At 40.2% G+C, this 13,631-nt stretch overlaps 1 protein-coding gene across 2 annotated transcripts in view; it reads right to left on the bottom strand.

Annotated features, from left to right (window-relative positions):
- Positions 1-13,631, bottom strand: part of LOC311006681 (plexin-B2-like) — a 236,268-nt gene that overhangs the window by 33,347 nt on the left and 189,290 nt on the right. For both annotated transcript variants that reach the window (XM_083999572.1, XM_083999573.1), the window contains exons 16-21: positions 13,497-13,592; positions 11,266-11,353; positions 10,762-10,925; positions 6,248-6,396; positions 4,990-5,125; positions 306-442 (exon numbers count right to left, since the gene is read on the bottom strand). In XM_083999572.1, the coding sequence (XP_083855698.1) occupies positions 306-442; positions 4,990-5,125; positions 6,248-6,396; positions 10,762-10,925; positions 11,266-11,353; positions 13,497-13,592 (770 nt within the window). The remainder of the gene's footprint in view (positions 1-305; positions 443-4,989; positions 5,126-6,247; positions 6,397-10,761; positions 10,926-11,265; positions 11,354-13,496; positions 13,593-13,631) is intronic.

Genomic DNA, 13,631 nt, shown 5'->3' with positions numbered 1-13,631 from the left:
ACGGCTACTTTCTCACCTAAAAATGTTTGAAATGTCGATAAAGTGATATATTTACAGAGTTTAGAGCTAAAATGAATTGATTTCGGCTCGGGTAGGAGGCAGGCTAACACTACCTATACACTTCCAGCGTTTGAGCTAAGCTAATTACGGGCGATACGGCTCTATCTCCCTCGTTACTGCACGCACAGTCGAAAGGATGGTGTCTATCTGCTGGTCATGGACTCGGGAGTGAGGCAAGACACGAAAAAAAAAAATGTTGCCGTGTCCCTTTAAAACACTGTGATTGGCTACGGCTTCTTACTTACACTTCACAGGGAACTCCGCCCACGGTGACGGCGACATCGTCTTTCGTTGCCGTGTCCAGGTCTTGTCCTCTGATGGTGATGACGGTTCCTCCGGCGGCCGGACCCTTGACCGGGTGGACCCAGTCCGGTTTGGGATCCTGGACGGGGTAGACAAGACACAGCAGGTCAACAAATCATCCGTTACTGTGACAACGGAGCCTCCTCTCTTCTGATTGGCTGAACCTGACTAGAGCAGTCATACGGACAGAGGAAGCAAAAGGGATGGATTTTCAAAATAAAACACAGCAGGTGGATGTAGCCAGAGAGAGGAGATAAACAGATGTTTTTTTGCTCTGTGACCTTTTCTTTCTTTCTTTCTTTCTTTCTTTCTTTCTTTCTTTCTTTCTTTCTTTCTTTCTTTCTTTCTTTCCTTCATCTTTTCCACCTGTCTTCCTTCTTTCCTTCCGACCCTCCTTACTTCTCTTTGTCATTTCCCTCCTTCCTTATTTCTCTTTTCCACCCATTTTTCTTTCCTTACGCCCCTTCTTTCCTCTTCCTTCCTCTTCCTTCCTCCCGTCTTAACTTCCTTCCTTGTTTCCTTACTTCTATCCCTCCTTCCCTCTTTCCATCTATTCTTCTTTCCTTTCCTCCCTCCTCCTTCCTTCCTTCCTTCCTTCCTTCCTTCCCTCCTCAGTGTACAGGATGGAGGGAATTGGTCCATACAGTCTCATCACTCAATACTGGTGTGGATCAGTATTGAGTATTACAAACTACAAATATAAACTTATTTATTAGGTAGGCTACACTTGTCCAACTGCTTGTAAATGCATATATCCAATCGACCAATCAGATTGTAGCATCTCAGGCTGGGCACAGCATTATAGGAGCAACAGGATAAGGGGTTAAGCGCATTAAAGCAGCTCTGAAGGCAAAATGTCGTCAACAAACGTGTCTGTCAGCGTGTCTGGACTTTTAATTACAGCGGCTAATTAGTGTTTATTCCGTCCATTACACATCACTGTGATGTTGCTCTTGAGACGTTGGCAGGAAAATAATCACATTTCAACGACAAAAAATAAAAAACTAAAAGTAAAAAAAAAAGAGATCAGTCACAGAAACACACAAACACAAACAAAGAGAAAAATTCAATGAGAAACATTAAACATTAAACTTTAAAAAGCTGCCGTCCTGCAGGTACAAACACTTTGATCACATCAAAAACTCTGAAATATGTAAATATAAATATATATATTTTAATTTCTGAAGCTGGAGAAAAAGTGTGTGTGTGTCACTGTAGAGTTTCATCAAGTCGTGTGTTTGAGGGAAATATTGATAAAGGGACACGACGGCAGCTGCTGAAACACGCCAGCTGGTCACGGCTTCCTGTTTGTACCAGAAGTTTTGTTTTTTTGGGGGGGTGAGGGGGGGTTTGTGCAGCGCTGACAGCACGACAAACAAAACAAGGGGGGATATTAATTCTCAGCTTCACCGAGGGATAGAGCAGCTTCCAAATTTAAGAAGTCAATCTGTCTCCAGAATTAAGACGCAGCGGTGGAGCGCGGTCGGCGAGGGAACCGCTCCGTGTGTAGGAGAGAAAAAAAAGAAATGAATATAAATAAAGAAAAGGTGTAAATATGAAGCAGAACAATGTTTTTCTAAATCAGGAGTAACCCCAGTGTGTGTGTGTGTGTGTGTGTGTGTGTGTGTGCAGCTGCCGAGCCGAGACGTAGCGGCGCAGCAGCAGCAGCATTTGGTTTGTTGGCGTTTCAGATTTGTTCTCGCTGTTCTGGCAGACAGAGCCACAAACACAAGAATAAATATCCCCGAAGAGAAACAAACTCATAACAAACTCCACCCGGCTGGAAGTTACAGGCAAACAAAACCAGCGCTGCAGGAAAAAAGAAAAGAAATACTGACAGGAATATATTATATACTGTATATATATATAAAATGTCTGTGAGACATGAAGTCAGACCTGAGGATGGAAATAAGATCGATCAATCGATTAAAATCAATAATGACAGATGGAGATGAACGATGCTGAAACTATTCTGTTTTAGCTTGTTACACTCGTTTACTACAACACTGGTAGATGATGAAAGGATGAATGGAAGGATGGAAGGAGGGATGAAAGCATGGTGGCTGGAAGGATGAAAGGGATGGATTGACAGATGATTAATGGACAGAAAGATTGATTGGATGAAACAATGGATGGGTAGGTGATGGAAAGAAGGATACAGGGACGGATGGATAGATGGATGGAGGAATGGATGGATGCAAGGATGAATGGAAGGAAGACGGGAAGAAATGATAGAGGATGGATGGTTGGATGGATAGATAGAGAAAACAATGAAGGGGTGGATGGATTCAAAGATGGATGCAAGGATGAATGGATAGAAGGAAGTAAGGAGGAAAGGAAGGATGGTGGATGCAAGGATTGACACAAGTATGGATGGACAGATGGATGGATGGATGGATGGACGGATGGATTCAAAGATGGATGGAGGGATGAATGGAAGTAACGATGGATGGAAGGAAGGAGTGAATGGATGGATGAATGATTCAAGGATTGATGGAAGGACAGATGGCTGGATGAACAAACACATGATGGATGGATAGATGAAGAACATAATGCAGGGATGGATGGATGAATGGATGGATGGATGGAAGGAAGAAGGGAAGGCATGAAGGGGGATGGATGCAAGAATTGATGCAAGTATGGATGGATGGTTTCAATGATGGATGGATGGCTGAATGGAAGGAACGATGGATTGATGGAAGGAGAGATGGATGGATGAACAAACACATGATGGACGGATGGATGGATCCAAAGACAGATGCAAGGATGAATCAAAGGATGGAAATATGGATGGATGGATGGAGGAATGGATGTATGCAAGGATAAATGGAAGGAGGAAGGGAAGAAATGAAGGAGGATGGATGCGAGAATTGATGCAAGGATGGATGGATAGATGAAGAAAAGAATGCAGGGGTGGATGGATGGATGGATGGATGGATGGATGGATGGATGGATGCAACTTCTGATTAAATGACAGTTGGATGGCTGGACTCAAGCACTGATGGATGGAGGGATGATAAACGGAGAGATGGATGGATGAAAATCTTCTACAAATCTTTTTTTGTCTCTCGATCCTGAAACAAACTTAAAGTTCAACTCGTGTCGTTTTTTTTTTTTTTTTTTTACAGATCAGTCGTTCTTCTCTCGTTCTTCTCGTCGCTCTAATTAAACTTCTTGTCGACTCAATAAAAAAACAAAACGAGAAAAATACTGTGTGAAGTGAGAAACTATGAGGTGAAACATCAAAACCTGTTGATCCGGCTTCGACTGGTGGAAACGTGGGAAGAGAAGCTGCAGAGTTCAGAGCAGCTGTGGATTCATACGTGAAGGATATTTATACAGAGAAAGAAAGAGAAAGAGAGAAAAAGAGAGAGAGATGCAGCTCTTTCACTTTGCTCTAAAGCTTTTAATGTCTGTGGGATTTGATGTCGTGGTTTGAAGCCGCCGTGTCTCACACTGTCTCTGTTTCCTTTGATGAGTTGTGTACTCAGCAGCGTCTGCAGGTCGCCGCTTCCTGCAGCTCAACACAAACTAAATCAAGAGACAAAACCACTGATATTTCTGATGAAAGAGCAGCAGGGACGGAGCCAGAGAAGAGGGAGAGAGAGAGAGGGAGAGGGGGAGGGAGAGACGAGCACATCTGGACACATCTGTGATCGGTAAAATAAAAAGCTCTGAGACTAAAACCTGTGAAGAACAACTGGAAGAGTTCAAACGACTGTTAACGTTGATATGTAACCTGTTATACGCTACATGTTCATGCAAACAGATCACTGCTGCTTAGTGCTGCAATAATGTAAGACAGTATATTAGGGCCAATGTAGGTTTAAACAAAAAAAGGGAGGGAAAGCTCACTTTGCGTCTTTTTAACGCAAATTTACAAGAAAAAAAAATGGAAATACTGCAAGTATTATGAGTCAGAAATTTGTGAGAAATAAACTTCCCAATTTATGCAAAAAAAACCCAGAAACGCAAATTTCCGTGAAGGGGGAAAAAAAAGGTAATTTTCGTGAAAAAAAATTGCAAATTTCAAAAAGAATTTCTTTTTGCAAATTTACAAGATTTTTTTTAGCAAATTTTTGACAATAAAAATTTGGAAATTTACATGAAAACAAAAAAATTTTGAGAAAAAAAAAGGATATATATTTTTTCATTTAAAAAATTTTGGCAAGAAAAAAATGTGACATTTTTCGCACAAAAAACGAAGTTAAAAAAATCAAATTACGAGAAAAAACTTTAGAGAAAAAAAGGGATATTCTCTGACACAATAAAAACCAAAAAATTCACAAAAAAATTTGACATTTTTCGCACAAAAAAAACGAAAAAAAAAACAAAACAAAACAAATTACGAGAAAAACTTTTGAGAAAAAAGGGATATTCTCTGACACAATAAAACCAAGAAATTCGCAAAAAAAAAAGGTGAGGTTGCACTGTTTCTGAACGTATCTCTGTATCAGTATCAGGTCGTCATGGTGGTGGAAACTGGACGAGTCACTGCTGTCTTGTGAATGAGAGTCACATGACCGGAGCGTAAACCAATCAGAGAAGGGGACAAGTCAACACCGATGTGACACCGATGTGACCCTCCCGTCTTTGTCTCTGTCCGGGTGTAGAAACCAAACGTACCCTGTAGGTGAAGAGGACCTGCGACGTGCCGCTCCTCCCTCCCTCCACCTCGATCTGCACCGCTCCGCTGTTGGTCGGCTCAACCGGGAGGTCGAACGGAGGAACTCGTCTCGCCGGGCCGATCTCACACACCACACTGTGGGACGAACAGACAATCAATCAATCAATCATTAAATCAATCATTCACATTGCTTAACCTGATGATACTTGGTCTATTGACTGGTGTTTTCTGGAGCTTTCGACCACCTCGGAGAGATTTTCTTCACCTCTGAGACTCAAACTGTCCTTGGAAAAAAGTTTCTGAGTTTCTGAGTTTCTCTTCCATAAACCAGAACTCACCACATAAAACTTCAGAGCAGATAAAGGAAAAACAGCTCCAGATAAAAACCTGGAGCGAGTGCCGGTAAGGAAAACACCGTCAATCACTGCACTATGAGGCGTTTGAGGTCAAAGGTTCATGTAGGAGAAGACACCTTCCAACACAGTAAATCTGCAGCTTTCACTTACAGGATTCCTGCACTTATAAGGGATAGTTCAACATTTTGGCAAACTGGCCCATTGCCATAATCCCTATAGTCATAGCAGTAGGTTCGTTACCTTTAATTGTCGGTGCAAGCTATTTTTAGAACGGCGAAGCAGAGCCGTGAGCTGCTCAGAGCTACGCTACGGAGGCTCATGGGATTTCTTGGTTTCCCTCATCAAACTCATCAAATACACAATCCAACAACTCCAAAACGCTCTGGTGGACAAGTTGTGACCTGCACATTCACCACGCTATGAGATAATAACACAACGTTACCAGACAGAGTTGTTTTAGAGGGAAATTCATGCAAAACCACTGATGCACGTTCTTGTTGGGGGCAGTTTTTCATCAAGCAGTCTCTGCATTTCCCTCTAAAACAACTCTGTGTGGTAACGTTGTGTTATTATCTCATAGCGTGGTGAATGTGCAGGTCACAACTTGTCCACCAGAGCGTTTTGGAGTTGTTGGATTGTGTATTTGATGAGTTTGATGAGGGAAACCAAGAAATCCCATGAGCCTCCGTAGCGTAGCTCTGAGCAGCTCACGGCTCTGCTCCGCCGTTCTAAAAATAGCTTGCACCGACAATTAAAGGTAACGAACCTACTGCTATGACTATAGGGATTATGGCAATGGGCCAATTTGCCAAAATGTTGAACTATCCCTTTAACGGCTGCAGCCAGAGAGCTCTGTGTGTAACGAGCTGCACCTGAACGCACCATGCTTGACTTTAGTTACCTGGTGGAGACAGAGTATCTGTCCTGCTGGTGGACACAGTCGACTCCGGCCACCGTGATCTGCTTGATGTCCTCCCTCTTGATCCCCATGTTGGAGCCTTTGATCGTCACGGAGATCCGGCCGTTCAGCGGCCCGAAGCGAGGGATGATCTGCAGGGGCACGGAGGGAGGAAGAGAGAGAGGGAGGGAGGGAGAGACAATATTAAAGGAAATATTTATAAAGAGAGATGATTAAAACAAAAGAGAGAGTGAGAGATAAAGCTCCAAAACTGTTATGTGATGTTTTTATTGTTAACGTTAGTGTTTCTGACTCTTCAGTTGTTTATTTTAGGTTTCTGCTCTTTTTATTCTTTTTTTTTATTTTTAGGAAAAACAAACAGAAAATCATGAAGTTATTAATTCATGAATAAACACCAACAGTGTCCAACAGTTTCCCAAAAATAAATAGTTTTCTTTATGAATCTTATTTTCGCTCTTAGGTTCGTTAATACATCTATCTATCTATCTATCTATCTATCTATCTATCTATCTATCTATCTATCTATCTATCTATCTATCTATCTATCTATCTATCTATCTATCTATCCATCTATCTAACATCTCTTCTGTCAACACCTGTCCACATCTGTCCCCTAGATCTGGCTATCAATATTCAATTTAATTCACAATTTACGCTGTGTTTCACATGTTTTCCTGTAATTTTACATTTAACAAACTCCAGGATATATTCTTATCCTTATTCTACTTTATTCGACACACAGACACACACACACACACACACACTGTGAAGTCTGACACATTTTCTATCTAGTTAATAATTCAGTTCCTGTAAGTCTTACTTATAATTAATAGATACGGATGCTTGTTTATGATCTATTTTTCACACTGTGTAGTTAACAACTGTAACAGCTAAAACTTTTTCCCATTTCCTTTATAATAGGCTCCAAATTTGCAGCTAAATATCAGATTTGTATTTTTTTTTTTTTTTAGAGAAATGATGAGAAAACATTTCCAGGAATTTAAGCTGCAAGAAATTGAACCTGTAAGATAAAATGTATTTCAATCTAATCAGATCTGCATTGTCTGAGTGAACTAAACTTATCGTATATAAGTTGTAAGAGTAACGTGTGTGTTTCTTTATTTATTTTTTTCCCCTCGCTCTGCGTCCTGTGAGATCGGAATAACAATATTCATTAAAAACATCCTGTGGAGACAAATGATGTACAAGCGAGTACATACAGTGTGTTGCTGCCTGAGAGAGAGAAAGAGAGAAAGAAAGAGAGAGGCTGCGCTTATCTGCCACAGTTTGGGCCCAATTTAGCTCCGGTCTGATGTGGCCACATGAGAAGTGAAAGTAATTTCAGTTGTTCCATCTATTTAATGTTTCTTTTTTCCCCCTCGCGAGTTAAAAGCCCTACACAACAACAAGCTCAAATGTTGATGAGCAACAACTAACAACTCTTGACCTAATCAGCCGCCAAACCCAAAGGAAATCGAGACGCGGGGCCTCGGAAACAAATGACTGATGTTGCAGAGAAAATAGGAAACATATTGAAGTCGTGCAGCGGGATGGGAACGAACGGTGAATACGATATGAGCGAGTGGGAAGAAAAATACGGGTCGGGACGAAGACGGGGGGAGAGGATTGACTGAGAAATTGTCTTGTTTGTGTTGAGACGCTGTATGGATTTCTATAAAAGGCAGGATTTTAATCTAAAAGACGAAGATGAAGCTTTAAAAAAGAAAAATGAACGGGGGAAAAGTTAGAGGAGGGGAGTCAGTCGATCTCACAGGAGAAATCTAATGGAGCCGAATTCACAATTATCCAAACAGATGGAGGAGCTTCCATTTATCCTTTATTCATCCCCGATGTCACATCAACACACACCAATGTCAAACCGGGGAACAGTTTCATCGAGCTGCTGCTGCTGCTGCTGCTGCCGGTGATGGTGGTGGTGGAAGAAGATGACGAGTGCATGCTCTTTTTTTAAGAGTTTATGTGCATGTTTCTCTGGACGGTTCATCCTCTGGAGATCATGAACATCCACAGTGGATTTAATCTTAATCACAGAAGGACAGTAGAGTTGATCTCTGCTGTACAATTTAGTGTTGTGTTGTTAAATTTGTGGTGCATTAATTAAAAGCTTTGATTTGAACATTATGGATTATCCTCTGGGGAACAAGAACAGAAAATACATTTTTTTTAAGGCACTCTCTGACCAGGTGTTTCAAACAACATCTAATGAAGGTTGAAGTTTTTATGGTCAAACAGCGGAAACGGAGGAAAATCAGGGTGAATGCACGACAGTTCAACCTCTGGAGATCATGATGGATATCTACAGTGGATTTGATATTAGTAGTAGTTTGTCCTTTTTGTATAACTAAGTGTTAAGTTGTCGTGCAACAAAAGCTCCTGGAGCCAATACAAATATTAAGGATCATCCTCTGAGGACCAAAAACATCCAGAAGAAGTTTTTTTTCCAGTCAAACAGTAGAAATATACAAAAATCCGTGACAGTTCATCCTCTGGAGATCATGAACATCCACAGTTTTAAGGCACTCTGACCAAACCAAAGTTTTTTTTTTCCAGACAAACAATAAAACTACAAAAAAAAAAACCAAAGTGAATTCTGGACAGTTCACTCATTCAAGTTCATTAAATTCATTCAGTTATGGATCATCCTCTGAGGACAAAGAAAGTTTTAAGCCACTCTAACCAGGAGTTTCAAATCATTTCTCATGCAGATTAAAGTGGAACTACACAAAAATAAGGGCGACTGCATAACAGAACAGTTCATCCTCTGGAGATCATGAATACCTACAGCTAATTTCACCATTATCTGTCATTTAATTAGATGTTTATCAAGACCTTAACCTTTCTAGCTAATATGATAAAAATCCGACCAGTAACGACTGAGATTGTGATCCAAATAAAAAGATTTATCCCTAATAGTAAAATAGTGTATTACATTAATGATTAGATCCTCTGAGGATAATGAATGTCTAGTGCAAGTTTTTTCATGGATCACCATGTTTTATGAAAATCTGAGTTCCAGTTTGAGTTTCCAAGATAGAGGGTCACGGTTCATCCTGCTGGGATCATGAATGACGTTTCATGTCAATCAAATCAATAAGTAGCAAATTAATATGTAAATCAAAGCTGTAAATGTTTTTAATGGAATTTAAATTCTGAGTGGATGATGAAGCTTAGAGAACATTAAGTAGATGTTCTTTGTCCTCAGAGGAATAACAACTGCAAAATTTAATGAAAATGTCACCAGCGTTTTGTTAAAATTACTTTTCCAAAACATTTTTTAGGTCAGGAAAACAGGAAAAACAATATCCCACAGTAGGTTATTGTAGGGCTGCAGGTTCCTGTCTGATCCGCTCACTGATGCATTTAAAACCCGCTCCCGTCCGTCGAACCGTCGGCGGTCGTCCGTGTGATTTCTTCCCTGTGACTGTGACACATTGCAGCAGGTTGCCGTCAGCGCACTGACAAGTTCTTCCTCAGTAATTCCTTTGAAACCGGCAGATTGTGTTTTTTTTTTCCTTTCTTTTCTTTTCTTCCCCACCACCACCACAGAGGAAGATAAATTTCAGACGAGCCGTTGTGATTCATGTCAAAAGGTTGTCTGGTCTCACGTAACACCGCGAAAGGGAAAACGCAACTCAACGCCCGAGAGATTTAAACGTTTAAACGCTTAAAGGTCACATTATCTCTCTACTGCACACAAATAATACAGAATGAGCACATTGTACTGCTGGTGTAATAAAAGTAATAATAATAATATACACATGTAGTCAGACTGTGGTTAGACTTTCAAAAGTGGCTAAGACCCAAAATGAGTCATTTTGAATTTACACCACTAAGTATTTTGTTGGGAGTACTGGATGCAAAATGCCCGCAGATTGTAAACATGATCATTATTTTGGGGAAAATATTTATATTTAAGATTTAAGAGAAGATTTTTGAACTTTTTATTTTAGAGATACATTGCGTCGCCAATTTCTTTTGGAAAAAATGATCGCACCAAATCAAGATAAGGTGGAAATGCATAACAAAAAATGGGAAAAACCTACATTTGAGTAAATGTACATTAATTAGTTACTAAAATAATTTAATTCCCTTTTTGTTGTAGTTGTTTGTTTTTGCTTTACTTTTCTGTCCTGTTTTGGTCCTGTTTTATTTTGTCGTCAGGTTTGTTCTGTCCTTTGTTTTCTGTTTGTGGGTTAGGGTTATACATTGTGTATGCTATTGCCTGTTTCCATTAAAGAAAGAAAAAAAAAACACAGCGGCGGGAAAACGCAACTCAACGCCCGAGAGATTTAAACGTTTAAAGGTCACGCCATCACATTATCTCTACTGCACACACATAATACAGAATGAGCACATTGTATTTCTGGTGTAATAAAAGTAATAATAATAATAATAATAATAATAATAATAATAATAATAATAATAATAATAATAATAATAATAATAAAAAGGGGGCGTGGCCTGGTGTGACTCACATCAGTGATCTCCGGGTTGGGGCACTGGGCCGGCTGTGGCGCCGGGCAGAGCTCCCGGTAAACACAGGAGCGTGAGGCGGCGCACCACACACACTGGTACTTGGCGTCGGCGTGTTTACACAGACTGCAGTCCTCTCTTCCCACGGAGCAGTTGTACAGCACGACTGGAGGAGGAGGAGGAGGAAGAGGAGGAGGAGGAGGAGGAGGAAGAAGAGGGAGAAGAGTTTAGCGTAATTATCATAATTTAGCTGCAACTGAATGGGAAATAAGAAAAAGAAACTCAAACTGCACTTTGACGCTTCATCTCGCTGTGTGTGAAACTGTATGTGCAACTTATGAGTGTAAATGTGTGTGTGAATGTGTATGTGTGTGTGTGTGTGTGTGTGTGTGTGTGTGTGTGTAAGAGAGATTAAGTGTATGTGTGTGTGTGTGTGTGTGTGTGTGTGTGTGTGTGTGTGTGTGTGTGTGTGTGTGTGTGTGTGTTTGAGTAAGTGACACACCAACCTGTCAGAGTGCTGTCAATCTTCCTCTCAGTGTCTCGGTCTTTTATATGGAAGGATACGTTCACTTCCTGCTGCTTGTCGTAGTCAAACTGCACACAAAAACACACAAACACAAAAACACACACACACACACACACCATTAAAACACACAAACACACACATACCATTAAAACACACACACATACACACATCCCATCAGGTTTACATTAGCACAGCGTAGAAAAACATTCCTCCCTATTTGCACCTCAACAGTAAATTACCTCGCATATACGCAAACTGTGAAGGTCAGTACACACATAAACACACTCAGGGACACACACACACACACAAACACACACACACACACACACACACACTCGCACGTTCCTGTAGTCATAAATCAAGGGAGTGTTTCTCTAAGGCTGTGTGTGTGAGTGAGGAGAAGAAGAGTGAAGGAACAAAATAAATGTGAATGTCGACACAAACACCGGAGATAATGAGTGTGTGGAATCAGCAGCGCACACACACACACACACACACACACACACACACACACACACACACACACACACACACACACACACACACACACACACACACAAATAGACGCACACACACACTTTAACTACATATTGGCAGTCTCAGACTCGGCATGTGGTGAAGATCAATGGAGGCAGAGAAGAGGGGAAAAAAAAAAACGAAGTTTGTGTGCGTTGGAGAGAAGAGAAGACACACAACAGAGTCGTTGACACACACACACACACACACACACACACAAACACACACACACACACACACACACATTGCACTTTAGTGACTCAGGGATATCATTATAATATAGAAAGAGCTTTGTTTTCGACCAGCAGGGGGCGCCAGCAGACACACGAGTCAATGAGTCTAATCAAAAACTAAAAACTCACCTGATTGAACAGGAAGCACAACAAATAAAAACACACAAAACACACACAAACACACACAGACACACAAACAGACACACACACACACACACAGCAAGGGCCTGAGTCACCGTTTACTCACAAATCAAACACTAATGATTCTCTAATTCCCTAATTATCATCATTAATGATAACACTTCTGTGACTGTGGCAACGTTTCTTTCTTGTCGACAACAAGAAATAAATAAATAAATAAATAAATAAATAAATAAATAAATAAATAAATAAATAAAGAGAACAGGGAGGATTTATTCTGAGCTGCGAGGACGACTAATGGACGCCACGACAGAAACATCGAGTGTTTTATTATTAAGAGCAGGAAATGGATTTAATTCAGACGCTTGTGTCGAAAATAACAAATGAGTCACCTCAAAGACAAACAGAGCAGAGACGCCGGTTTTTATTCTAACACCTCTTTATTTCACATGATAGTCGCTTTTATTTTGATAAATAAAAACCTTTTAATATCCGCTGCTGTTCTTTATTCATTCCTTTTTTAAACAACGTGCTTAAATTATGGCCTGCTGCTTCATGATTAAACGTTTTGATCCATTAAACCGTTTGAATCGTCTCCGACTCGCGGTCCATTAAAAAGCCTCTAAAGTGTTTGACGGGTCATGTTCAACAACAGAGGTCAATTATGTTTAGTTATTAAAGTGGTTTTCAACGACTAAAGTGAAAATAGAGCAACGCTGAGATCTAAAAATATAAAGTTTTAAATGTTTTTAAGGATAATTTTGTTTGAATTTACCATTTAAACAGTATTTATGTTGCATTTATCTGTTGTGTTATACCTTCACTGTCCACTAGTGGGCCTCGCCTCTCAGCACTAACTAAAGAGATACAACTGATAAAGTAAATGAATACATACAGTTACAGTAGCAGGAATTAACAACAGGCAGAGTGGTTATGAATTAAGTAAGTGAATAAATGACTGAATAAAATGTGTTTTTTTATGATTAAAAGGTAAAAAAAAAAGAAAGAAAAGAAACTAAATATACAGAGATGTGATTCCTAAATTAAACAGCAGCTGACCTGAATTAATGCTGCACACGGGTTAATGTACTTTTTATATTTGCAAATAACCTCAGAATAAATAATTCAATTTGCGTAAAGACACAAAAAAGTCTTGTTGACATCGACCCCGAACTGATTTAAACGAGTCGTTTTTACCCAAACAGGATTTATTCATATGAATATTGTGATTTATTTAATTGATGTACTTTTTTCCAGCTGAATCACATTAAAGTTAAAGTTTCAGTCTGGATGAACTCAGGTGTGTTTCCTCTTCACTGACCTTGTGACCGGTGAACTTGAACCTGGAACTCTGCTCCTGCAGGACGTCGTCCTCCGTCTGCTTCATCAGCTCCGTGCCGATGGCGAACGTGTGGCCCTGCAGACAGACAGAGAGAGAGAGGTTGTTGACTGTGTT

Source organism: Trachurus trachurus (genome assembly GCF_905171665.1).
Source record: "Trachurus trachurus genome assembly, chromosome: 23".
In the NCBI taxonomy this organism is placed as follows: domain Eukaryota; kingdom Metazoa; phylum Chordata; class Actinopteri; order Carangiformes; family Carangidae; genus Trachurus; species Trachurus trachurus.
The sequence above is the reverse complement of the archived record's forward strand: the minus strand, read 5'-3'. Positions and strand labels throughout refer to the sequence as shown.